The sequence below is a fragment of the Notothenia rossii genome, assembly GCF_949606895.1.
Source record: "Notothenia rossii genome assembly, chromosome: 2".
NCBI classification, from domain to species: Eukaryota; Metazoa; Chordata; class Actinopteri; order Perciformes; family Nototheniidae; genus Notothenia; species Notothenia rossii.
The window spans coordinates 21576210-21603704 of record NC_136904.1 but is presented as its reverse complement, the minus strand read 5'-3'; the positions used below and the strand labels follow the sequence as shown (position 1 = coordinate 21603704).

Below are 27495 nucleotides of genomic sequence, written 5' to 3'. Positions count from 1 at the left end.
AGTGTAACCATAGAGCACAGCAGTATCCCTGGTTTTATTTACCCCAGATGCAACAACCGCATTTCGGAGAGGGGGGACTCAAAAAGGAACAACCATTTTGGGACATATACTTGTTTTTTCAGACACAGTAATGTCATATGTTCATATCCAGTGTAGAGATAACTCTTGGAAAGATTTAGAACACAATGGGAACAACCTTTATATCTCAGTCAAAATTGAGTATGTAGCTTAGGTTTTATAAAAGTTTTATAATTTTTTATTTACATGCTCTTGACATTGGACATGTAGTAATGTGTAAATTATTTGTTATCATTACAGGGACAATTATTTTTAATAACTGGATGCAAACAACCAAAAAGGTCACTGTGTACAACTCAAAACACTCTTCAGCATTCTCATGAATGAATCTGAACACGGCAAAGTTTGGCAGCTGCCGGTTCCTAAGTTATGATGTGAACTCTGTATTTTATCTTTAATGTAGTTGAATACATTTATTATTTGACCTAAGAACATATTATATCCATAGACTGTTTATGCTTATATCACAATTGATATCAATATTGCAATGTCAAATGTCAATAGAAGCTTTTGACAACTTGGGTTTTTAACTTAGGATGAACATGTAGAACACATCTCAATCGAGAGACACACGCACATTGCTTTCTAGTGCCAAGTGGGTTACTGCTGCATGAGTTACTGACCCATTCAATGTAGCGGCTGCCAAGATCCCCTAGACACTGTTGCTACAGTACAATCGAGAGAAGCTCCAGTTAGCCAAAGGGGAGGAAAGGTGAGAATAAAGATGTAGGACATGTACTCGGCACACAGTGATGGTGCTGCTGCTGTCAGTAATCTTTGGTGACAGGCTTCTGTGTTGTTTAAATACATATCTGAGATGAATGAGTGAGGAAAGGGATAAATAAGAAGCATGCACAAGAGGAGAAGATAAAAAGGAAAAACTACCCCCGCAGAGCAAATGTTGGAGATCTTAAAGCGTGGCCTACATATCAGCTTTACTAATGACTGTTGGAGATCTCTCTGTAATAACCTGAGTAACCACATCACCACAGGGGTACTACATGAATTTCACCCTAGCCAGCTGAGAGTTCTTTACATCTACAAATGTAGCAAGGCGCTAACGGTGTCCTGCAATTGTAATCATGCAGCATGGCTCCATTAGCACCTGCCTTAATTACAACAGTCAGTTCGAGCTTCATTAATGAATGCCAGGGTTGGCGGAGTTAAAGAATATACTAGGTGTGAGCTAAATTAGCTGTGAAACTAACAAATGAAGGCAATTAGCCAGCTAGCCCCCAGTCTGTCTGCACAGTCTAATTGAGAAACCAGGCCAAAATCTATTTCTGGAAAACCTTTTCTTCATCGGTTTCCCTAACAATCGGCCACATTTAAGAAATGCTACAAGTAATTAGAAACAAAGAAAAAAAAAACATTTATCAAAGTGGTTGGATTTGATTGTTTATGTAAAGTGTTTGCATTTAACTACGACATCATGTCATTTACCAAGACAGATTAAAATGTAACAGCAGACATAAAAGTAGCAAACCTAAAACTGTTTGTTATTACAGGAAGTTATCCCCCATTTGAACCAAATAATTGATAGAGTCCAGAGCGTTTGATATCAAAGCAGAAGTAATTATTTTTAAATGTCATTAAATCCTTGGTGACTCCAATAATCTCTTCCTATTCTATACGATCCCAGGAGAAGGAGAAGAGGTTGGTGATGAGAGACAGCAAAAGTGAGACTTAAAAGGGAAGGAAGAATATAGAGCAAATAAAGGGACTTGGAGGAGAAAGAAGGGCGGGGTGTAAGTGAAGCGTAAACAAGTGGACAAGAGAGGAGAGAAGATGATGAGGGGAGGTGGAGTTGTGAGGAGAGATGTGGATGGAGAGGATCAGAGAAGGATGCAGGATCTTAGAAAGAGAGGAGGGAGTTGCAGTTCTGTAAACTCAAACGTCTGCAGTTGAATGGAGAGGCCCTAGAGATCTGATAATGTAATCCAAGGCATTTTCCTCTTCCTTACCTTCTCCCCATTTCTCTATCTCTATCTGATTGTTCTCTGTATCTCTAGTTCAAGTACACAGTTGGTGTTCTGTGCTAAATTTAACACAAACACATGTCTTACCTTTGCAGTAGCCATCTATCTCCTCGTGGCCGATACTACACACACAGCGGCCCAGGGGTACCAGCCAGTCTCCGTCGGCACCACAGTACAGTTTGGGTGTGTCTCTCTCTTCTGCATTCTCCACACAAGCACCCCTAACCTCCACCAGAGAGGAGGAGTCCATATGTGGCACTGTGTCAGGAAACGCTGCCAGGTTCCTTAAAGTCGATGGGCAGCGTTTGTAGAACACCTTTATGTAAAAGGAACTTAAAGTGAGCTGCCTGTCTTAATAAAAACAAATAGATTTTGTAGTTCATGCAAATATCAGTTGTTCCACATCAGTTCACTGACCTTAACAGACACGAGAGCAATACACGCTCCCACGTCCTGGAAGGCTAAGTAGAAGCCCCTCTGGGTCACCGGCCCCACCTCCCTGACCTCAGTGTTGAGGCGAAGAACACGATCGCCAAGATCCGTCTGTGTAAAGCTCTCATCTGCCGCTATAGTGTCCACCTTAAAGCCAACAAGAAACAAGCAAACTTCATTATACTTACCGATTAATACCATTAGCCCAACAGAACACAATTTTTCATAATACAGTATGGCTCCAATAACCAACCTTGGCATAATCAGTAGGCCTGAAGCGAGTCCCTCCAGAGAGCTGCTCTTCTGTCTGCAGGTAGAACAGGTTGAAGGTTTCCTTACAGGTGCCAGACACCCAAGGGATGGAGTTACAGTCTCTCAGGGTGAAACGCAGCTCCACATACACCTGAATTAAAATATTTTTAAAAGCAAGCTCATTACACATAAGAAACACAGGGCTATTACACATTTTTTAGTAAGCTCTACATAGCCAGAGCTATTACCAGCTTTTTGTTTACATATTATAATAATATGAAATAAGTAAACAAAAACAATAATCAATACTAAAAAAGGATGACAGCCTATGAATGTTCATCAGATAAAATGTGTGAACAGTCTTTGAAAAACTGACTTGGTGGGATCAAACTATGAATACTTCTGGAGCTTTTGATACAGCTCTGTTTCAGACTTAATGAGCAGTACTCCACGTAATGAGTAGGAAGAAATCTTGCTCTTGATCTTTGATTTCTTATGAACTTTTCTGTATCGAAATTCTTCGCATATTAAGTTCATATTTTTCTTACAGTCCTGACATTTATTCGTCTTATAAGATAACATTTGCTCCAGTTAATTTGACACTTTCCCAACCTTAAGATAATGTCCCACCAAGCCCTGCTTCAACACTACTTCATTTGATTTAAATGTCTGAAGAAATGCTGTGATGTTGTCCAGACCCTCTGTGCAGCCTGCCTCTGGATCCATCCCGACCGCAGCCAGTTGTTCTGGTTTGGCTCCATTACGTGGCAGACCTGGAAGGTGTGAATCGGTCTGTTCTGCTCATCCATCTCTGTGATGGCGTCCCACTGAAGAGATAAGGGAAGAAATTACCGTATGGGTACATTTGCCATAAACCAATCTTAATAAATTTATCCACCACTCTCAACATGGCTTCTAAAAATAGACAATCTAGACAGTTTAGTTCGCTAGTATATTTGTTAAATAGTTCCTGCCAGGCATGTATGCAATAACAAGAATTTCCAATTACTTAATGCCATCATACTTTTTGATCACATGGGTGAACTGATCCTTTAAGACACGAGCACTTTTTGAGTTGGTGATTAATTATCTGTCTTTAGGCCATATAAAATGGACAACCTGTGCATTTCGCATTTCATGTAGTGATACCTAATTTCTATAGAAACATGATGTTTGACATCATCATGAGTTAGTCTCACCAATGTTTTCCTTGTGTTGCATCAGCCCGACTCTTTCATTTGTCTGCTTCACTTTAACGGTTGGATGATCACAGTTTCAAAGCTCAAACGTATATTTACTGAACCTCTTTCTCACAACTGTCACAACAAATGGACGGCTGGGATTGTGTAAGTTACACAGCTAGAAAAAGTGATATCTCAATAACTGGATAACACTATACAACGTTTCTAAGTGTTTACATTGCCTTCATTTACATCTGTTTTATTGAAAACGTATAGATAATGCATTTTTTGAACAATACTCGAGTTAATAATATGAACAAAGCAAATGTAAACACTGCAAGTGCACTGCCATGCATACTGTATATTGGTTGTGATTTAATAGAATTTCAGTACAATTTAAGCTGGGGTTGAAAGTATATTTTGGCATCACTGGGAAAAAATGACAAAAGAAAAACCTTTCAATAGATCTAATAATTATGTGGTAACCTTTTTTTGGAAATGCTGCAGCTGTGAGCATTTGGCTATGACGTGCAGAAGGCTAGATTATTATAGAAGAAAATACTTTTTTCACACCAGCTCAACACTCTGAACAGGTCAGCAGTAAGTATTTATCTTGATAGCCCGCAGAGAGCGGTCTGCCCACCCCAGATGAGACTAATTTCAACACAAAATGGTCCACTCATAAACAACTCCAAAACTTTCATGGCCATATTTATCATTAAAGTTACAAAGAGAATATTCACTTAACAATACTGTGCTTAACAATATATCCAAGCTAAAAAAGAACAAACTGAATAATTTATTCCTCCATTGGCCTGTCTCCATGTGTTTTCTGTTACATGGAATAAACTAGTGAAAAAGAGAGCAAATTCCAAAAAAATACAATGTCACCTTCCTTTACCTTACCTCTTGACATGGATCACTCAAACTTGCATTATGGATTATGGGATACTGAGTTCAGTTCAAGAGTACGGTTGTCATTTTGGGCAATAACACACTTTTGGGAAACCCTCAAAATAAAAGGGTCCTTTCAGCCTATTGCAAAGGTTTTGGTCTGGAAATCTTTATGTCTATGTTAGGATCAATCCCCTAAATGTGGACAGAAATACTAAATATTAAAAGGGTGTCACTATCCAATATGTCTCCCAGTGTTCTCCGAGAGGCAAGACACTGAAGCCTCTTCCACGATCATTTCCAGGAGTGGACTGGAAGGAGGACGTGAGAAAGCATAAATAGCTAAATGGAAAGCACTCTGCAACTGCTTATTGATTTCACTCTCTACCTTGTTGGTACCTACATTATGTAATCCTGTATCTGCGTGATATCTGCAAAACGGGCTGTTCAATAGGAGAACATTTGCAAGTCACTGCTCGAATGTGCTATGCATACAATTTAATTTTAGAATGCACACACACATGGTGTTGCTGCTAAGTCCTTAATGAACATCTTAAATATGTTAACAAAAGACCAGATGAAGGTAGATGACAGAATTGAGTAATAGAGAAATTGAAACTGAGGTAGAGTGTTCTCTAATATTAATTATTAAAAACACTTTAACCTTGACTGGAGCGTAGTAATTAATCTAATATTAATCAAGCTATCTAAATTAGCTCGATGTGACGCCTACAGGCTAAATAATGAATCAATCATAATCACATCCTCTTTCGTTTGAGACTCTAGCCAGATAATAATGTTACGTTGTGCCTTTTGAAGTCACGTAATCAAATATCATTGCTATGGCAACAAATGAGCAAAATCAAAAACTAGAAGAAACTCTTTGGTATATAATTCACTTCTATGTTCATACAATAAGCTTTATTATAATGTAATTAGGTTCAGATATGTAAACATTAGCATAATGTTATAACTATATTTGTTGTATTATTATCATTTATGTCCTCTTGGTTTTTCTTTGAGGGGTTTTAATTAAAGTTGTGGCTCAAGTTTGCAGTTTGAGACAGACAAATCAAACAGGTGTCTTCCAAAGTTTCTTTTAGTACAACATGTTTCCTTTGTATTACCATCAATGCATTGCAGCAGACTAACACTACCTGAGGAAACAAAAATTGAATTTTGCATTAGAAACGCTGCAACTTACGAAGATACCAAAGACCCATTTGATTTGATGAACTTTAGGATGCCTTTTGCTCTGAATGAGACCAGTGGATTTTGTTCCCCCAGTACTGACATAGGAACATGTTCCGAGAGATGTCTTTATCGCAAGTAAGAGCAGGAGAACTGTTTACAGGACACAGGAACTGGTTTGTGTTCAGGTGGGCATTTGGCAACTAAGGTATAAAGGAAGGTGGGGAGAAAGAGTGGAATACTTGCAGCAAAGTGACGTTCATCGTCATGGAACTTGGATATCTGTAGCAATTTCCTTGGCAATAGATCCGTTAGTTGAGATATTTCTGTCTCGACCAAAGTGTTTGACTGACTGAGAGAAATACATTGCAATCCTTAGTAACACTAGCATGACTGAAAATCTCAAATGTAATGATCATGCCAGTCAGCCTGTTACTGCTGAAACTCCCTACAAGTGTATCAAAGTGGAAATGCTGTAGTGTAGAAGTTTCTGTAACATATACTCTGTCATTTCAGTGCCCTCCTTAGAGACCAGAAACAAAAATTCAGTATCTTTAAATAAAGCAGGCTTTCTGGTTTGCATAAGATCAGCATTAAGTAATTTAAGTTCCATTATGCATACAAACAACCGAAAATGGTAATTTGTCACTTTGTGTGCCTCGGTGTTCTAAAATGCCCCCTTGGGATGTGGCATGGTTCAGAGCAGACAAAACAAATGCAGACCTCTATTTTGAAAGATGAGCTGCAGCCCACGCGCTCTGAGGCAATCAGATATGCACCTACTAATCGCTTTGCCTATTATCCCCAAGCCTAGCAGACTGTAGCAGGCAGAAAACAGGTTTTGAGAACAAGGTGTTTAATTAATTAATGTATTGAACTTACAATAATAGAGTGCAGTAAACAAGTTTTTTTAAAGGTCCCATGTCATGCTTTTCCAGTTATTACCAAGCGGCAAACTCTGGGGAAGAGCCGGGACGTCAATGCGGAAGTGCCTCAAACTGCAGTTCATCTAGTGGCCAGTAGGAGCAGTCTGCAGAAGGGAGCAATTTCCATAGACCCCAATGTTAAAATGCCCAACTTTAAAGAAGAATTAAACATGTTTACATCGTGGTTCAAAAAACCATATTCTCTGTATAGTTAGATCCCCCCTTCATGAATATGGATTGTGGGGGTGACATTTTTCTCAAGTCATCTGTTTAATTAATATTAAGCCTTAAAGCTTTTGCATAAATTAGGGCGTGGTCACTTTGATGGACATGTACATGCCTCACTGTCAGCTAACAGCAACTTGTCCACTCTGCTAGTCTACAACATTAGAGGCTACAACGTTAGTTAGTTGTAGTTATAGGAGCAAATGTTAATAGGGGACCCAATTATCCCAGTGGTGGCCGCCGGAGCTAACGGAGCCGCAGGGGGCTAGCTCCAGCCGGCGTCCCGGACATACTTGCCAACCTTCAGACCTCAGAAATCGGGAGCATTGGGGTGCTAGTGGATCGCCGGAGCTGTTAGATTAACATTAACATGCTTATTGTAGTTCTAAGTGCAATGCCTTGCGGCCTTTAGCACCATCCTGGATGGAGCATATGTGTGGGCTGGACCTGTATTTTACAGGAAAGGAGTGAGCAGAGAGTAGAGTAGTTGTCGATTCTTGTTCTGTTTTCTGTGACTATCTTCCTCACCCTCTCAGACTTTGAGTTGCGCGCGCTACTAAAGAGACGTGATATCATTGAAACCAAACAATGGGTTAGCCAGTGGCGGCCGGCCCATAGGGGCGGGCGCCGCCCCCCCCTCTTCCCACATGTTTGATTGTCATTAAAAATAAAAAATAAATAAAAATATATATTTCCAAAAAAGATTTTTTTTTTATTTGTATTTTTAAAGAACAAGGTAAATATGATATAGTTGGTATCAGTAAAATGTATAATCTACAATAAAATCTCATTTAAAATGGTTTTACGATGTCTAAAGTTACTGATAAGTCACATGTTTCCTGCCTGGCCGCAGCGTGTATCATTACCCTCTCTCGTCCGGGCGGTAGAAAGGAGCCCTCAGCCAGAGCAGCTGCAGCCAACAAGCTGACTGTTGCTACCTGTAAACTATGCCGCCGAAACATAATTTCAGCCAATCAGCGTCGTCAGATCTGATGCTCAAAGGGCGCCCTTTCAGCGCCCTGACCTGTGAGTTGTTTAGACTCGTATCCAAGGTGACGCTACAGTAGGGGATGGCTGCTTCTGCAGGTGTAGACTCCGGTGCTAGTGCATCGCCGGAGCTGTAGATTAACATTTGCATGCTTATTGTAGTTGTAAGGGCAATGCCTGTGGCACCATGGAGCACATGCTTGGGCTGGACCTGTATTTTACAGGAAAGGAGTGATCAGAGGGTCGAGTTGTCAATTCTTGTTCAGTTTTCATCTTCCTCACCCTCTCAGACTTTGAGTTGCGCGCGCTGCTAAAGAGACGCGCTACCATGGAAACCAAACAATGGTGTAGCTATATTAAAGTCCGAGTGGAAACAGTGGTGAGTAAATCTGATTTTGTCAGAAATCGGGAGAAATGCGGGGGAGTCTCCCGCGAAAATCGGGAGGGTTCGCAAGTATGACACACACACACACACACACACACACACACACACACACACACACACACACACACACACACAATGTTCGTATTTAGTCTCCTGATTTTAAATGCCCTAGTATGGTTTTGTCACCATTTCCATAGCCCCACCAAAAATATTTTCCACCAGCCGCCACTGCGTGTAGCTGTATTAAAGTCCGAGTGGAAACAGTCCTGAGTAAATCAGATTTTGTCAGAAATCGGGAGAAATGCGGGAGAAATATGACCCCGGGAGGAAACCGGGGGAGGGCAATGAAATCGGGAGTTTCCCGCTAAAATCGGGAGGGTTGACAAGTATGGTCCCGGAGCTAGCCCACTGCGGCTCCGTTAGGTCCAGGACCGGGCGGTGGAGTCCGTCTTTTCATAACGTGTGAATGATAAGCATTAAGAATAACAAAACATAGCTAATTCTCTTGCAGATTGTCTCATTTGATTATGAATGTAACGTTTATATAGGGGAACTACACTGTTAGCAGTAACTTGGTATGCACGTATTTCATGTTATCTTAGCTTCTTAGCCTGAGCTAGCTCTGTTTACTTCCAGTTCGGAGGCAGCAGGTCCCGCCTCGGCTCCGCCTCTTTGCCCTTATTTGGAGCAGGCGGGATTAGACTGACGTCGCTGTCAAGCCGTTAGTGGCCGACTCCGCCTACTAAGGGCTTCTCGGCAACTCTACAGAATCCTATGGGTGACGTCACGGACACTACGTCCATTTATATATACAGTCTATGGTTATTACCCGTGTGTGTTTTATGAAGGTTTTTATGCATGTAAACGGTCTGCAGAGTCAAAAACCCTCAAAGTACACCCTGTAGCGAGTAAAACTCTAACACAGAAAAGACCTGCCTATGCTGCCCCAAAACGCCTCGTTGGAGATTTCTCATTTTCCAATGTTTTCTTCCTGGGTATCGCTCTATGGTATCGCTACGGAGGGATGCCCAGTAGCCTCGCCCAGAGCTATGGCCACACCCTCTGCCAGCCTTTCACGAAACAAAGCCTCCCAAACCTTTCAGTTATTCATGCCGGATATGTACAGCGTAGGGCACTGAAGAACGATGCTGTTCCTACTTTGTTTGGACCAGCAAGAGATTCGGGTACACAACCTGTAAGTATTCATTGTTGTTTGTGTATTTATGATGTTTAAAACAAAGGTATCTACCACGACTGTTTAAATGGGTAAAAGTTTTTCGGGCTGCTAAGTTGGGATCGCGGACAAATGCCCTCCGCAGATCCTTTCTTACAGCGTTATAAACCTTTTTCTTACTCAATATCAAGCCACACTTATTGTTTTTACTTCAGGCTGTGAGTGTTTGTGTGTGCTCAGGATGAGTTTCGCTTGTTCTCCTGTATCGCCGACACGGAAGCCTGCCTGCTCCTCGCAGCAGCTGCGAGCCTCTCAGCCTCGCGACCAATCAGAGCACACTGGGCTCACAGGGAGGGGGGTCAGGAGCTCCAACAAGTCGTTTAGGACAGAGTGAATACCGGTGAATACACATACTTTACAGAGATGCTGTATGAGAAACCAATGTGAGTTTGGAAAATTGCACAGTATAAATCTATTTTAGTATACCTCAACAATGGAATTATGATCAGTAGAAATGGCCATGACATGGGATCTTTAAGTCTGGCTGGTAAAAAAAGTTATTTGTTGACTTTGTTTGGAGTCTGACTGAGACAAATTACTAATGAAAACTACAGGTGTATAAAAACAATTTGGGGCTTAATTAGTTTGGCTTTGTGACACTTGAGTTTGTTCTCACTTATTAAGCAATAAAAACACCTCATCAACACAATGACCATACAGTTAGACCGGCCCATATTAAGCGTCGTAATGGCTTTTTCTTGTTCAGAAACACTTTTAAATGTCCAAAGGGATTTCAAGTCTGCAACCAACACAGCAATTAAGGACTATGGTGTCTGCATACAAAAGGGGATTTGAAGGAGAGGCGAAGAAACATGGAGTACTTCAACATTATTGCTTAGTAAATGAAAATTGACTTATTTGCATTGATGATTTATTATTGTACTAATGTAAACTGCTAAATCACAAATAATGAGAACCAGTCAAAAATAACCATGCACATTGCTTGACATGCTGTTGTAGCACAGTACAGCTTGTTTTCTCCCATGTTTCCTCCCTGCAGTGTTTTTGTCCCGGCACTCAATACTGGACGGAACAGCTGCCACCTGTGCATGTAAATCCCAATATGTTTATTACACATCCTGTCTGCACCGGGCTTCAGGGTAGACTCCTACCTCTTAGGTGAAGTAGTGTTCTGCATCCTTATTTGAAAACTGACGATGCCAACTGAGCCCTTTTCTGAACTCACAGAGACACACACTAGCCTTCCCCCTGACATAAAGAAGTTGTTGCAAAGCCTCGTGCAGAGACAGCCAGAAAGTGGAAACTTTCTACAGTTTTCAAACATTTCTAACATTTCTAACTTTCTAAATTTTCTTGTTGGGATGTTATTAGTTTTTCTTGCACAGTTGTTCTCTGCAACTCAAGGTCCGCACTCGGCTCGTCACAGACATCTTTGACAGCCACTAAAGTTGGTCCCTGGAAAGTTGTTTTGAAAGATTTAGTAGTAAAAGAGATAACCTTCAATTACATGGTTAGGTGTTTAATAAAGAGACATCATCACAATCTTAACAATTGGCTGGGAATAAAGCTAGGTGTGCAAGTGTGACTTCAACTTTATATTCAACACAAGTTCGCTGTAGTACGTTCTAATTTTGTGTTACATGACTGCACTTCTCAGCCAGTTCCCTCTCCTCGCCCACTTATGGCTTATGTATGTTATTAAACTATAACGACACTGGATGTGGCAGCAGAAGAACTGTGTGAAAAGGGAGCTCAACAGAAAAGGAGCAAAGAGGTGCTCTTTAATGCAATAATTTAATGCAAATTCAGTGCCGTTAGTGCCAAGGAATACTTACACCCTTCAAGAGAGCTTTTGAATTTGGCCTATAAACTACAGTATGTGATCATTTTATTAAATCATAATCTCAAACTGGCACTTGACAATTACTTGTTTTCATGTACCAGAATATGTGAGACAACTGTTGACTTGAAGCCGATACAAGGACAGGTTTATTAACCACCTACTCTCTGCCTGCGGGACACATAACTTTCACTGACCTTTAGAACAATATAAATCTACTACATCATGTATTAGATGTATTTATCCATCAGTCATTCTTCTTTTCAGTCACTGTGGTATCCAACTGAAATCATGAAAGTGCGATTTGTTCATTTATTCATTCACATCCATAAATACAAGTAAACAAAAACACACATTGTACCTATATCAGCTAAAGCAAAAAAAAGCTAAACTCAGTTAGTATTTACTTAAATCTGATCAACCAGTGTCAACAAATATAAGACACAACAAACCAGTATCACTTAATTGAGCTGACTAGACAGACATATCGAGCATCAATAACCAGTACTAGGCATCCAACTATACAACACATAGATAGCCTGTATAAGAAAGGTCTGAGCTGACTACTCCCTGAGGAGGCTCAGGTCCTTCAATGTCTGATAGGGATGAATCATGTAAAGAGTCCTGTCACAGTGTGATGTTGGGAGCACCAAAAGAAGGCCAACAGACTGAATACACTTCTAAAGACGGCTGGGTCTGTCAATGTATCCAAGCTGGTCTCACTGAAGAAGATGGTAGAAGACAAAATGCTGGCAAAGCTAGCTATCATGGATTAAACCTCCCACCCTTTGCACAGCCAAGTTCATATTGGAACACTTTAAACATTTGGAAAAGCACACTGTAATATTGTTCATATTGATTGACAACTTTAATTCTATCCTGTGTTTGCTTCATTGTCATGGATGCCTATTTATGTATCTCGCTACGCTATGACATTTTAATTTAACTGCGGGAAGTAATAAGGTTAACTATCTATGAATATCACATCAGCTACATTAATCGAGCACAGATAATGGCATTCCTAAATACACTTTGAACATTTGAAGTATTCCCATGTTTCCCCTGTTTAATCCTTTTTGAGCATGTGCCCCCTGGACTTGAGGCCCCAGTTCTTCAAAGTTCAAAGATCAGGAGATGTCAGGGGAAAGTACCGCAAAGTGTTTCCTTAGCACAGGGAAGCATGGATCAGTGAGTCACTCAAATCCATTTACAGTTCTACACACTTTAACATGTATTTTGGTATTGGCTACCCTGACAACTATCTTTTTATTCTCAGTGGGTAAGCCAGTGGTCACCTGTATTTGTATCTGTATGTGTACAGGGAGGAACAAATGAATATTGTAGAGTTCCTTCAAGGTGATCATTTTGAGTATTAACCTTTCATGTTGCTAGGCTTTGAAAAAGACATTACACACGTTCTTACGCTCTTACCTACGTTGCACAGACAGATATTGTTGTAATAGCAAGGCTAAGAGGTGTGAGGCTTTGATTAGAACAAGACAATTTGTCATTGTCCGACTAAGGGGAAGAGAGTGAGAGAGGCGTTATGAAAATATCTTTATAATCTCTGTAGTTGTAATGAATTATTGATTTGCTGTGAATCTGGATGGTGGTGTTGTGTTTTTGATAAACCAATTAATGACGTTGTTGCTCCCCAAAGCAAAAACCTGTGTAGGCTGTGTGCAGCGGAGAAGCTGTTGCAATATTGGTATTTGGCCCCGAAAATATCTCAGTACTTGGTTTCTATTTATTGGTTTTGCTCAAAAGGATTTATCACACTTTTAATAATGGCCTGAAAGCAGAAATAGTCCCGCTCCCATATCTTGTCCTGAATTAGACACATTGTAGAAAAAATATTCATGTTTTTGATGATTGCTCAGTCCCAGCTGAAATATTTGTCAGAATTAAATCAACGGCATTTCCACTTTCTAAAATGCTCAACTCTGTAAAAAATAATTTTCTAAAATTAAATTAGTTAAAGGCTTGGTCAAATCTGTATTTATTGCGTGACATTTGAAAGACGTGATACCTGCTCTAGGAAGTGTTTATGTTCACACGATGGTCTTTTCACTAAAAACATTACAAAAAGCTAGTGGAAATGTGGCCTTTCATAGTAGTCCTTCATTATGTTCAAGGTATGATGTTTAAATAAGACATAATATAACCAATATCCCTGAACATTTGATATGGTTTCTTTCCAAGTCTGCTGTATGCACAAGCATGTACGCAATTAAGGAGAAGCCGACTTAATCTTTCATACTTTACTTTACTGTTTTAACTAATTCTAGTACCTTGATTATGATTCTGATCATCTTAACAACCTCTGTTTACTGGATGTGGATCCTCATTTCAAGAATAAAGGATGATGGTGACACACAAGTTTATCCAGGCATTTACCACTTTGACATGTAGACCATGATATTGTTAAATATTGTATTGTTTTCTGGTTAAAAAAACATCACATACCTATATGTTAATACTGGACTACATTTGGTTGAAAAGTTAACTTAAAGTAGCATATAGTCATGGTATAGACATCTTCCATTCACTGCAACATACTGTATTTCCAACACACACTAATCGTGGTAGTGTACTAAAGCCATCAAAGCTCTGCACATTCTGCATGGCAGCTGCCACGCTGCTCACCCTAAAGCTAAGCTGTCACTTGCTGCTCCGGCTGACACTGTTCAGCATTTCAAAAGCCCTACCTCTACAGAAGCATCCACCCAGATGGTATCATCGCTCTTCACTGCCAGCTCTGCCTTGCTTGATGCTTCCTTGTGTTGGAGGTCAGAGCCTTGACATCAATGCTGTATATATTATCATTCACATAATACTGACTTGGCTAACTTAACTACAGTCCAATATGAAGCACATGTTGAGGTTAAGCATTAAAATACCATTGAAAGAATGTAATGTAACCTGGACACCTTAAAAACCTCACTTGTCAACTATTTTTATCCTGGTTTTAACCTTGGCATAGAGGTTATATATTTGCAGATTTGTTTTGTGGAGTTGTTGACACTGAATGACACATAGGTCTGAATACTGTCAAAAAGGTTGGCATGAAAAATATGAAGCCTGCTGCCTGTATGTTTACACTGAGACCCAGGGTCCTGTCTCCTGTCTGTCGCTGACACTTACAGTTTGAGCACAACTTTGACAATTTTGACTACTCTAGCTCAGGTTGGAAGGGGTTGTAGGTCAGGTTTATGCCTCTTTGGATGTTCAGGTCCAATGAACATCAAACATTAATATTTCATGTTGTATAATATACATTGTGCTCCCTTGTTTGAGTGGCAAATATTGGCAAGTTTCTGAACAACAGACACAAAATACTGTTGTGAATATTCTTATTTACTAATGTTACTTACCCCATTGACAGGATATGTATTCCAGTCCAGTTCACCTAGCACTGTCGTAGTGTCCAACAGAACCACTAGAGAGAATGGGGTGGAGAAAAGAAAATCATGTAAGTTGGAGAAGAAAAGTTGGAAGAAGGACAATATAACATAAAGTGTGACATGAGAGGGGAAGAGAGAGTGTGAGATATGCTGGTCAGTGAATTTAAAAAGAAGTGAAATAGAGGTGACAAAATAAGAAGGGAGCAGACAATAGTTATCAAGCTGTCAATGAGAAGCAGACAGAGCTGTAAAGCCCTTATCAGATTCAACCAGCTATGAAATAACAGCTTTTAGGAAAGAACACCAACACTACCACCTGGAAGTCTGGCAGATTAGTACTCTCCTTCTCAGAGGTCAGGAGTGTACATCAAGATGAGCCAAAGATGCGTCAAGGAGAAAGAAAAAACTTCAAATATTTAACAAAATAAATATGACCTAATGAAAGGATAACAATAGCCAATTTAAGACAAATAAGTTCATCTTTTATCAATGGGGACAACCTTTCCATTAGGAACAATACATTATTGGAATTTCACTAAAGTGCCATTGAGCCATTTTATTCATCTCTTGATAGCAAAGCCTTGTATCCCAAAAATGATACCCATATTGGATGATTACTCACAATTTAGGTCCAGTTGCAACTATCAGTACCAATGTGCTTGGAATGCTGGTTAAGTGTACGGTAAATCTTTCATGCAGGAGGGGAGTTTGCCTTAAGCAACATATCTATCTTTTTATTAACAACAGTCATTCCTTAGACATGTGTATTAGTTGCCTTACTCTAAACATAATATATTGTTTTGCCATAATTAAATCACCATTCTGTAGCTGACATGCAAATATGTTATAGTGATAATTAAAAATATATACATATTAAAAGTCACTAAAAGTAATCCAGGGTTTTGCAGTTTCATACAATATTGACGTTCCTGTTTTGCGATAGCTGCAATGAGATGTGTGAACATGTTTTGTCAAATTGGGAAAGTGTTGTTATGTACAACAATAAATGGATTAGTGAACAGATGAGTGCACAAGACGATCTGGGCCTCATTGTTCTAAAAGGCAAATTTGCACTGCAGAGGTTATCCCCAGTAAGCAAACAAGGAAACGCATGATGCCAATCTGAACACGATCCATTGTGACAAAACAAAAGGTAGATGGACAGACAGATGAAAGACAGATGAACCGACTAATTATATGTTTTAATGATGAGGGACAGCCACTTTTTGCATTTTGGCTTAAGATTTTGTTCACATCTGTCTACCTCATGTCCAATTCCGACCGTACAATATCAGCATAACCCTCTGGCAGACTTGGGGCTTTGCTCATTTTAGTAATAAAAGAAGCGTTGCTTAACTGGAAAAAAAACTACTCAGCATTTGAGATACATTGCAATCAACAACAAGAGTAACAATTCATATTACTTTTCTCTTTTGTCTGGTTTTGCAAACAATAGAGTGGTGAAGTAACGAGCCCTAAAACCCGAAGTGAGTTAGCATTTTACCACCTCCGGTTCCCTCGTCTCAGAGTCAATGGGATTTCTCCATAGGATTTTGGAAAATAGCTGGAAATAAGGTCTGTGGTTGACACAAATTTAAGAGACGGATCACATTTTGTTCTATGACCTTAAATACATCAGCAGTGACTCCACTGGTGATTCCTGAAGAGTTTACCTGTCTAAAAAACGATGGTTGTTAACAAGTGGCTGAATAGGACTACAGGAGTTGTCGAGGACGTTGTACGTCATCACACCGAACACGTAAACACTCCTTCTAAGTTTGTTTGCCCTGTTCTGCTTGAAAGCAAGTACTTGCCTCTGGCAAATTGTTCAAACAAACGCTTCAACTTGTACAATTTTGAATCTGTATTTATGAACATCGATCTCAAGTTGGCGTGACGTTGAAGTCGTGCGACCCTGCTGTAGTTCGTTTATAGCATAAAGTTAGCATTTTACTTCTGGCGATTAGATTTATGATTAGAAAATTATAAAAGTAGAGTAGACATCTGGATATTATCCAGCTGAACAAAATGTGCATTTATCAAACAGGTTTGTATTCCACAGACCTTATTTCGAGCTATTTTCCAAAATCCTATGGAGAAATCCCATTGCTTTTTTGTCGAGGGAACCCATGTGCAGCTTACTTCCGGGTAAATATGTCATCCCTGCACCACTCTATGCAAGTCGTGAAACAGCTTACCTCTGATTCGTCCAGTTCTAAAGTTTAGCATCGCTCGGCCATGTCATGCCAAGAAGGACTATAGCTAATTTGACACGGTGAGCATGTTAAAATAAGTAAACATGTTGTATTCTAATCTTGCCATTAGTGTTAGGTGTTTTTTTTTTGGATGAGCATGTTAACAACTGTGACCACATTGTGTACATACAGGTGTAACATCCTCAATCTGTCTGCACTCTGGTCACGGCTCAGGCATGAAGAGCCATTATCTGGCCCCGCGCTAAGCCCCCTCAGCCAATTTGATAGGATGAATGTGCAATTTCCTTTGTCTCCAAACAGCCAATAAAGTGCGTCCCACTTATTCAGTCGACACTCTAGACGAAGGAGTCACATCTTCAGATGACCTGTCACTCCAGTTTACGGCGGACTTTGCCAAATCTGGACTAATTTAATGGGGTTGCTTCTGTTTTGAGAGCAAGTCAGATAACCAGAGCAGGTACACTTTGATGAGACTAAATGAACCGCTTCAGTATTTACAGAGACTTAATATAGCCTTGATCCCTTGCTGGTAATTAAGGGCTGAGTTATAATAAAATGGCCTTGGTTCTGTTCAAAAGTTGGACACAGAGAGGAGAGAAAAATAAATACTGTGAGATTTGGATTTTTTACTTAATTAGCCTAGAAAAAACCATCCTGACTGATGACTGATCCGTTCCATATCATGTTTGAAAGCAGAAAACTTTTCCCAACAACTCCCTTCACTGTGTTTCTGTCCGTTTCTTACACACACACTAACACTCACACACACACACACAAAACATACAAACACAGTATCGTAGTCATAAAATAATTAAATTCCTGCTACTGTCTTTGCAGCCAGGAAATAATAGATGACCCAAGACCACGGTGCTGAATTTGATACACAGATTTTTATCACTCAGGAGGAAAGCAAATCACATTACTCCTGTCTGGGTATTGTGTCTGGGAGCATAGTAATCTGTAAATATCTTTTGCTATAGGACCATCGGAGAAATATCACATTTCAGAAAGATGGTGGGTACAAATAATCTCTATAGCAATAAATTGCCCCATTTTCTCATGTGATCTCTTACTGATACACTTGCACTGCAGTTACATTGTCGGGTGCACATGTTCATTGTGTCAGCAAACAAATGCTTAACAATCAAATCCTGATGCTTTTTCAGCTAATCTGTGGCATTCAGTTTGTTTCTACCTGCTTGAAGCTCACTCACACACTTAATTTGTAATAACTGTCCTGTTGATAGGCGGTTGCTTAGCTATAAATCATTAACGCCTAACTGCTTTTATAGGCATATTGTTCTATCAAACTGAACAAAAAAGTTTGAACCAGTAACAGAGTAATCTTAGCATCTGACCGTGAACACAGTCCAAAACAAAGACAGTGTGAACGTCACGGCTTCAATGTCACAGGAGAAAATAACTCGACGTGTTGCTGGATATTTTTGCAGATAAATCAAAGACATAAAACTTAAAAGTGGGCTTTTTTTTTGTTTTGGAGAGAACCAGGCTAACTTTTTACACCTTCTTCTAGTTATACGTTATTGGATTATATTGTGATACATTTTTTAGACCTTATACTTGCCAACACTCCTGCACCAAATATTATTGTTTTGTGTCCACATGCACCACATGTCAATGCCTCACCTACTTACTATAGTGGCATAGATTACACACATCTCTTCAGTACACAGCCTTCTATTGAGCGATACATATTTTTAAACTTGCTCTGGGTGACTACATGCGGCTCATGAACACTCAAAATTAAAACAAGTTAGTATTTGTCTGAGTCTATCCAAGAAGACAAGCTTGGCTTAAATCCGCCAGAGACAACAAATTATATAAGGCTCCTCTTTTTTTTTCTGTTTCTAGGATGTGGTTACAGAAGACCATTGGGGGAGGAACAGTCATTATTTTCTTTATGAGATGATGATAAAAGTTGACATATTAAAATAGGAAAACAGTGCAGCATCTGCCCCGACGCTACTGTTGCGTCAACTGTTACCGAGATGTCCGACCGATCCTTTTAAAAACACACTAGATAAAGAAAGGTTTAAGTATATAGTCGATTAAGGAAATCATTTATTTACAGCTAATTTGCACAGTTTATGTGAAGACATTTGATTGGGGCATGTATACTTTTCGTACTTCTTAAACTAGAACTGGCCTAATTTGACACAATTGATAGTAAAGTATCTTTATATTGACTGCATTCACAACAGCTAAAATACCAATCGATATCATGTTAAATACAAACTACATCTCATCTCTCTCACTTCCCTCTGAATGCATTCATATTCAATTCACATTCACTAGCAAACTCACTCAGATAAACTGCATCAACTAACATATAGAAAAGCCTGCTCTTACTCAATTCTAAACTCCTCACGTTGTCTTTTTCTAAAGATTCCCCTGTGCATCCCCTCGCCTTCAAACCTGTCACCACCACGGGCAGACAGGCATCCTAAGGGGAACACTGAGCAAACACACACACACAAAAAAAAAAAATGAAGTGAAGGAGACTTTGACATTTGGCTCCTGTAGTCTTTGAAAATGTGTATCCTAAACATTAAACATTCAGGAAGGAATATTAAACTGACCCCTGCAAATGTGCGAGGTGGAATATGTCAAGAACAGATAACATCATGGAAAACCCATTTCCCATGTGACTTATGATATGGACTGAATGTAGATGAAATCATTATGACCCATGTTTCTCATAAATATGCACATGCTGCCCATATGACTAGAAAATACATTTTGAAAAGCAGGAAATTATTCTGTGTAAACTCCAACACAATAAATAAATAATGTTTTGAAATAATTATAGCTAAAGTAAAGGGAATCTGGTGTGGCCATTATTGAAAGATATTATCAGCTATGAATGAACTCAGCATGGGGGACAGAAACAACTCTAAATTATGACTACATTTGACAGAGTTGGCCAGAGGCTGACATTTACTGTAACACTCTGTGATCTCTGGCTTTGCCCATGTTACTGTGCACTCAGATTTGGATGGTGAAGTATCAGAGCCTTAATAATTTGGGTGATGGAGATCTCAATCTGTACCGCACACAGAACCCAGGTATAAATGTGTGCATTTTGATTCTGTAAATGTATTTCAGCAACATACTGTAACTGTATATTTTGAGATGAAGTGGATAACAATGTACTAAATGATGACTTCCATTGGCATGTTTAGTCTTTTAAAGATGGGTGCTCTAGTTGTACAGCATCAGTTATTAGTATAGAGGAATGATATCAGGAAAACGGAAATGTAATGCTGTCAATGTGTTTTTTTTGTATAGGAGATTGAGCGTGTTGGAAAAGTGGCCAGATATCGCAAGATATATATGGCATCAATGATTGGATGAGATTAGATCTACAACCAATTTTTTTGGACAAATTCAGAGTAAGATTGATACTGAAAGTAACCAACACGTGATTATTACTGCTAAAGATGATTTTCTTAAACTAGCCTTCAGTATCAGTGAGGAGTACCGTGAGCCTCTGCTAAGATCAATGAACTTGATTCCAACACATCGACTATATTACATGCATTTTGAAGCTGTACATTTTTTAATGTGGATTCCTTGTTAACTTCTGAACCAAATAAATATATTTAGTGAAGGACTAGGTGTGTGAGTTATTATTAATACTGCCATATGTTAAGTCTTTCAGTGATGTGTGTGATCAGGACAATAGATAAAAAGGATTACCAACATTGTTGAATGCATTTTTAGGCAACACATGCATACATGTGTGTTGTTCTATATAGATTCATAGCCAGATCAGAGCCAACACATTGGTATACTGCCATTTTTAGTGTACAAGGTGTTGTGTAAGCTTTAAAGTATTGTTATGTAAGATACTGCAACACAGAATCATATATATTGGTTCACACAACATATTTAAATATTTGACATACATTTTTAGGCTATAAATAATGAAATTGTTTAAATTGTTTGCACATTTCAAACCAAACCTCCACTCAACAACCAAAAAAACGATGCTATAGGGTCCAATCAATGTCGATGTATTCGTTCTTGAATAACTAATACATTTACATTTATGGGGAATGGTAAAACACCTGAGTTAAAAAAATAAATCACTCAGTGTCATTCTATCATTATGGATACAATTAAGACTTTATACTGTTACTTTAGCCTAGTGTCACCTGTGAAAAGATTACACTTAACCACAATAAGGTGACTGCATTATATTTATTAACTATTCTTATTTTGTTTAAAGTGTATATATATTAATGTCATTATACATTCATGGTATAGATTGAACGGCACAAGATTAAGTTACCTTGTGCGTAATGGAGAGGGCAGAGGTTCCGTGTTTCTGGAAATACTCAACATTTGTCAGATTTGTTGCACCCAACCTTGTTCTTAAGTTCGTGGTTTGAATGCTCTTTGTACTCACCCTGGTTTGTGGTTCCCGGGTCCGACAGAATACTTCTGAACAGAAACAAAAGCACATAGTATTTCCCCCCGGAGCACATCGTTGAGTCAGACACGAGTGCGCTCGGAACTAAAACGCTGCACAGACTCCTAAATAGATCCCCAAAAGGGAAATATGGGGTTTCATGTAAGAGGCTACTGAAATGGTCCCCGTACGCACACTCAGAAGGTCACTCTCAGATCCATAGGAGTTCTTATTCATTTCTCAGCCATCCCAGACGATATAAACGGCCAGCCATTGAGCGCAAAGAGCCCGATTGCTTTAGCTGTAGCGAGTTAAACAACTAACAAAAATAAGTGGAGTAGTGTCCGTGTCTTAAACTCAAACAAGGACAGGTCGCCGGGTGCAGAGTATCCCCAAAGTGTCCCAAAGTAGTAGTGTTTAAGTCAATTAGTTTGACAGTTAATGTTGGTACCCCTATTATCGAGAGAGAAAAGGGAAAATCCCGGACTTCCCGCTTCACTTTCAGCCAATGCATCCCTCACTGTGTCTCTGCATCCGTGCGTGCATCTACCCCCTCGCTCTCTCTCTGTCTATCTCTCTCTCTCTCTCTCTCTCTCTCTCTCTCTCTCTCTCTCTCTATCCATCTATCTCTCCCTCTTTCTGGCGCAAGCTGAGGAGCCGATTTTTAAATCACAAGTCATTGCGCGCACATCTAACTTGGTCTGTGTGAAATCTCTCACTTTGCTTCTTGTAAACGCGCGGGTCATTCCTTCCCATCAGAGCAATGCGCGGGCTTCTCTGTTATTGATTCAGGGGGATACACTGGGGAAATGGAAGGAAATATGAAGCCATTATTAAAGTCAGTGTATCATCTGTGCCATGATGTAGCCTAGGTTATACCTGCATTGGATTATGTTGTTGGAATAGTAATGTGTCTGGGCCAGTTTCTATTTATGGTGGCAGGAGAGGAAGGCGAGCAGACTAATAGTATAAGTTGATATGGGGCATGGTGGGTTTAAGCTGCACACACACACATTAATTTACACTTCATTGCTGTGAGTGAACATTTAAAAGCTATAATGCAGCCTATTCAAGTACTGTAATTAACTGTTCCTCTTGCCATCACATGACGCAACACAACGGGGGTATCCTAGCTCTATAAGCACAGGCGGAGCCCTCTACTGGACTCTATGGGTACTACTCTCATCAATGATACGCGAGCGTTCACAAACTGAAGTTGTACAAACATAGCCGGCCAATCAGGGCGAGCCTACCTGAATGTGCGCGCACACAGTATATAAGGCGGCTACACCTCCTGACTGTCATCCTACCCTCTTCAGCGAGCGGCATAGGAAAGACAGGGCCCCTAGGTAGAGGGCTCCGTAAGGTTACAATACGTAACCCCCATTCTATCTCACACAGGCTCCGCCCTCTACTGGACTCTATGGGTACAGTGGGTGGAGCCCCGATGTATAAACGCCCTGTCGTCCTACAACATCGATCCGCCACACTGCCCCTGACCGGCTTTTGGTTAACAGCCACCGCACCCCAACTTCCTATCATCCGGTTGTGACCATAGAGAAGTCGGGGCCGCAGCTTACCTGGCTGGGTAGAGCCTAATTGGTCTGAATAAGCCCATAGCTCCACCCTGCGGGTGCCAGCGCAAGTGACCATACACTGCGCCTAAGGAGCATGGGGAGAACGTAAGTGTACCGCGTCCCTCACACTCACACGCTTACCTCGTGCAGAGTGTACATGGACTGCACCTCGAGCATGGACTGCACCTCGAGCACCAACGGCAGATCCCATTGCGGGGTGGAGACATGCACCACTGGGCGCTGTCTCCTGACCCCCTGCAAAAAACGCGACGTAAGCGGTTGACTAAAGGCTGACCTGCCGCCAAATCCCTCATGGTAGGACAAGATGGCTGCTGCATAATTGTGGAATGAGCAAGCTCCCTGTCCACCAGTATCTGTAAATAGGACAGAATAGAGTACATGATAGAGGCTCTAGACTCCTTTCTTCACACCACCGCTGGAATCTCAACCACTTCGTCCTGTAACAGGCTGTGGTGGATCCTGCTCTTGCTGCCTGGATAGTCTGAATAACTTTGTCAGACAGTCCCTCCCGTCTCAGCCTGTACCTCTCAGGAGCCAAGCCTGGAGAGGTTGGCCCAGAGTGGGTAACGTCCCTATTGCACCTGCTTCCTGAGACAACGCCCCCCAGACCTGAGGAACCGTCCAGGGCTGGCCCACCATCATCTGTGTCACCTCTGCGTACCACGGCGCCGAGCGGCGACTGACAATCGTTCTCGTCTCACCCTCTCCAGGAGGGGGAGAATGACACGCAGCGGTGGAAAGGCGTAGAGCATGTAAATAGGACAGAATAGAGCCCAATGTACCGGACAGAGGCTCTAGACTCTCCTCCTCGCACCAACGTTGGAATCCCAACCACTTTGTCCTGTAACAGGCTGTGGTGGATCCCACTCCTGCTGTCTGGATAGTCTGTATAACATTGTCAGACAGTCCACCCCTTCTCAGCATGTGCCTCTCAGGAGCCAAGCCTGGAGAGTTGGGCCCAGAGTGGGTAACGCCCCTATTGCACCTGCGGTGGAAAGGCGTAGAGCAGCCATCTTGGCTCATGTGCAAAGGTGTCCACCCCCAAAGGTGGATTGTCCTGCCGAGCCAGGGAGAACCACCATTCGTCTGGCAGGGGCCCAGCTCTTGAATGTAGGAATGTGGGGGGCCTTTAGAGATAAAAACATTCTCTGAGGCCCACAACCACAGATTCTCCAGTGCGCTAAACAAGGCGGCTGAGATTACTCTGTCCTGCCTGTTGAGGTAAGCCTCTGTGGTGCGGTTGTCGCTCCTCACCAGCACATGTAGTACCCTGTAGTAAGGGTTTGCAGTGCTGTAGGAGCAGTACTACTGCCCGTAGCTCTAGAACAGGGGTGGGGAACCTCCGGCCTCCGGGCCGTATACGGCCCGCAAGACCATTTGGTACGGCCCTCGAGGTAATTTATAAACACACGCAAAAAATTTAAAAAATAAAGAAATCTAGACCGCAAAAAAAATTTAACAAGCAAGTGCCTGTTTTTCCTGGCCAAGGTCAGGGTCCTTGAACACAACACGAGCCTAACGTGTCATCACGTGGTATATGTCTCGTCTGACAGGGGTGCACTTCTGACGGAGAGCACCAGAACACGGCTCCAACACTTCACAAATTGCAGTAGGCTTACCCATAAGGAGCCGTACACATGCCGCAGTTTTTGCGTGGCTCGGTGGCTGTGTCTTTAGTTGAAAGCCCAGAGGCGATTTGTTCATCTGTCACACTGATCATACAGTCAATAACTTTCTTGTTATTAGCATCTGGTTAGCTAGCTATGCTAACGAATATAAGAAGCTTTTTCTCCAACCAGTGAGGTAAAGGCACATCTTTATATGGTCATTATAGGTATAACAAAATAAGAGAATAAAGTAAACAGGTATAAAATACTATATGACAGTAAAAAAAGTTGTTATTAATAAACAAGAATACAGTTTGAAAGGGGAGTGATTTGTAAAATATCCATAAAGAAAAATAAATCTGCTTACAGTTCTGTTTCATATGGGTGTTGAGAGATGTATCCATAGATCTCTTCATGCTGCTCTCAAAGTGCAACCGATTGATGCTTTTAACTTCAACATTAAAAAAAGAAAAATCTTCCCGGGGGAGGATGGACTCCCCCTAGAGGAGGTTCGGTCCCCCCCCCCCCCCCCCCACACTTAAACCATGTTCACATGGATAGGATACTAAATACATTTGCACACATCTTGTGTCCATATCTTTCTTTTTTGGTGTTCATGCCACAAACGTGCACGTGCATGCATGCGCGAGTCATGGTGAGATATCTGGATTAAGAGGTTGCTGTTTCTTTGCACAGCATGAAAGAAAGGCGAAATGAATGGGCTGTGATTTTAGTATTTTTAAGCAGAGGTCAATAATTTGTACGGCCCTCGGAGGATGTGGAAAAAATTGAAATGGCCCTGGAGAGGAAAAAGGTTCCCCACCCCTGCTCTAGAAGGTCGATGTGCCGAGTGTCTGTCAGAGGCCACCCACCACCTATCACCTACACATCCACTGGACGTGGATTCTAAAAATACGATATACACCTCTCGCTAGGACTCTAATCAAAAAGCATTTTAATGGCCAAACTATCCTACAATTTAGGATTTTAAAGAGAGGGTTATTTGTGAATAAACAACCCTCTGTAACGTTTGCAGTCAACGGGGGCACTAGAGGTCGAAAACTTTAAAACGTGATTAGAGATCGTACTAAGCGCTTGAACAATCGACCTATTTGGTCGTATTAGTTGTTGGTACAATAACGTACGATAACTAATAATAACCATAATCTTCCAATTACTTTTGTTTGGCACGATTGGGATGAAAGCCCTTTTGTTTTTATGATTTTATGTTGTAAGTCTTGTCTTCCTCTCTGCTTTATCCTCAAATTCTACCTGCTGTTTGAGAGACTATGTGGCTATTGATTATAATGGTCAATTGTAAACCATTTACCTCTCTACAGAGTAAAAGGAGCATAACAGCTTTCTACAGTTTCATAATTTCACTTTTGCCCTACAAGCGGTCCACAGGCTGTCAATTCCAATGTTCTGTCCATCTGTCCAAACAACACATTTGTTCAAAGCATGATATCTTAACAAAGGTGGCATATTACAGACTTTGGTGTGAATATTATTCGCATTTCCTGCAAGATAATTTGCTATTTGTGCAGTTTCAAAAGTGGCTGAAATTCAACAAACAGTGTTTTGGGTATTCATTTTCAAGAAGATCCTGACTCTGTTTTAGGTGACTATCTGACCAATGGCATAGCTTCAATTTCAGGCCAAACTTTCCTCTGGAATTTATAAAGGATTGTATTAACTTACTGCTGTTGTTACATGTCTTAGCGATTAGCCCATTTTATTTTTGCTAAAGTTGTTCTAAGTCTTTTGTTGAGAAATGACCTCGTGACGTCCCTTGAAAAAGAGACTCAGTGGCCGTTTCTCAATGTCGAGTAAACCTGCTGCAGAGCCACTATTTCAAGTATACTACGTCATCGAGTGGCGCCATGCATTTAAACAGTCCTTCGGCGCCACTCAATGACGTATTATATTTGAAATAGTGGCTCTGCAGCAGGTTTACTCGACATTGAGAAACGGCCAGTGTTGAGGTTTGCGACTCTGCTACATTAGCTGCTACAGCATCTCTGGTCCGTTGGTGGTCAGAGATTATATCATGGGTAATGTTGGCAGAAGGTTTTTAAGGGAAAATGTGTTGCATAAAAAAGGTGATACCCTGGTTTTGTTGCTTAGATGAGACACAACCTTTAGAGATATCACTCTCATTTACATATTTAAACAAAATATACTGAGTGCATTTGCGCTCCACAGAGAATTCATTTTAAACACTAAAAAGTACAATTTAGCTTTTGCCTGAGATCCCAGGATGTGTTTTTATTACATGTGCCAAGTGCAAGGACTGTTTTAGGTACTACAGCTTTTATGTGTGCTGCTCCTCTAGCTTGGAACACTATGCAAACATTTTTGAAACTGAGCATGTTGGTTCCCTTGTATCATTTTAAAGCTCGGATAGATGAAATGTTATTAAGATATCTGTCATTGTGAATAGGTTTCTAATGTATACCCCTGTAATTATGTTGTATTGATGTCCTTTTTGTTTTTATGTGTAACCAATGTGCTGCAGGTCTCCCTTGAAAAAGAGATCGTTGATCTCAATGGGATGTTCACCTGGTTAAATAAAGGCTACAAACAAACAAACAAACAATTGTAAAAACATGACCTGTAGCTCATAGCTGTACTTTTGAACGCATACAGTAATGGCTAGTACTGGATAAC

At 40.6% G+C, this 27495-nt stretch overlaps 1 protein-coding gene across 1 annotated transcript in view; it reads right to left on the bottom strand.

Annotated features, from left to right (window-relative positions):
• Positions 1-22169, bottom strand: part of LOC307030103 (ephrin type-A receptor 6-like) — a 58871-nt gene extending 36702 nt beyond the window's left edge. The window contains 6 exon segments of the mRNA XM_079666315.1: positions 2145-2373; positions 2475-2636; positions 2743-2892; positions 3440-3568; positions 14940-15004; positions 21618-22169. Coding sequence (XP_079522441.1) covers positions 2145-2373; positions 2475-2636; positions 2743-2892; positions 3440-3568; positions 14940-15004; positions 21618-21696 — 814 coding nt within the window. The 5' untranslated portion in view covers positions 21697-22169.
• Positions 22170-27495: the final 5326 nt, after the last annotated feature.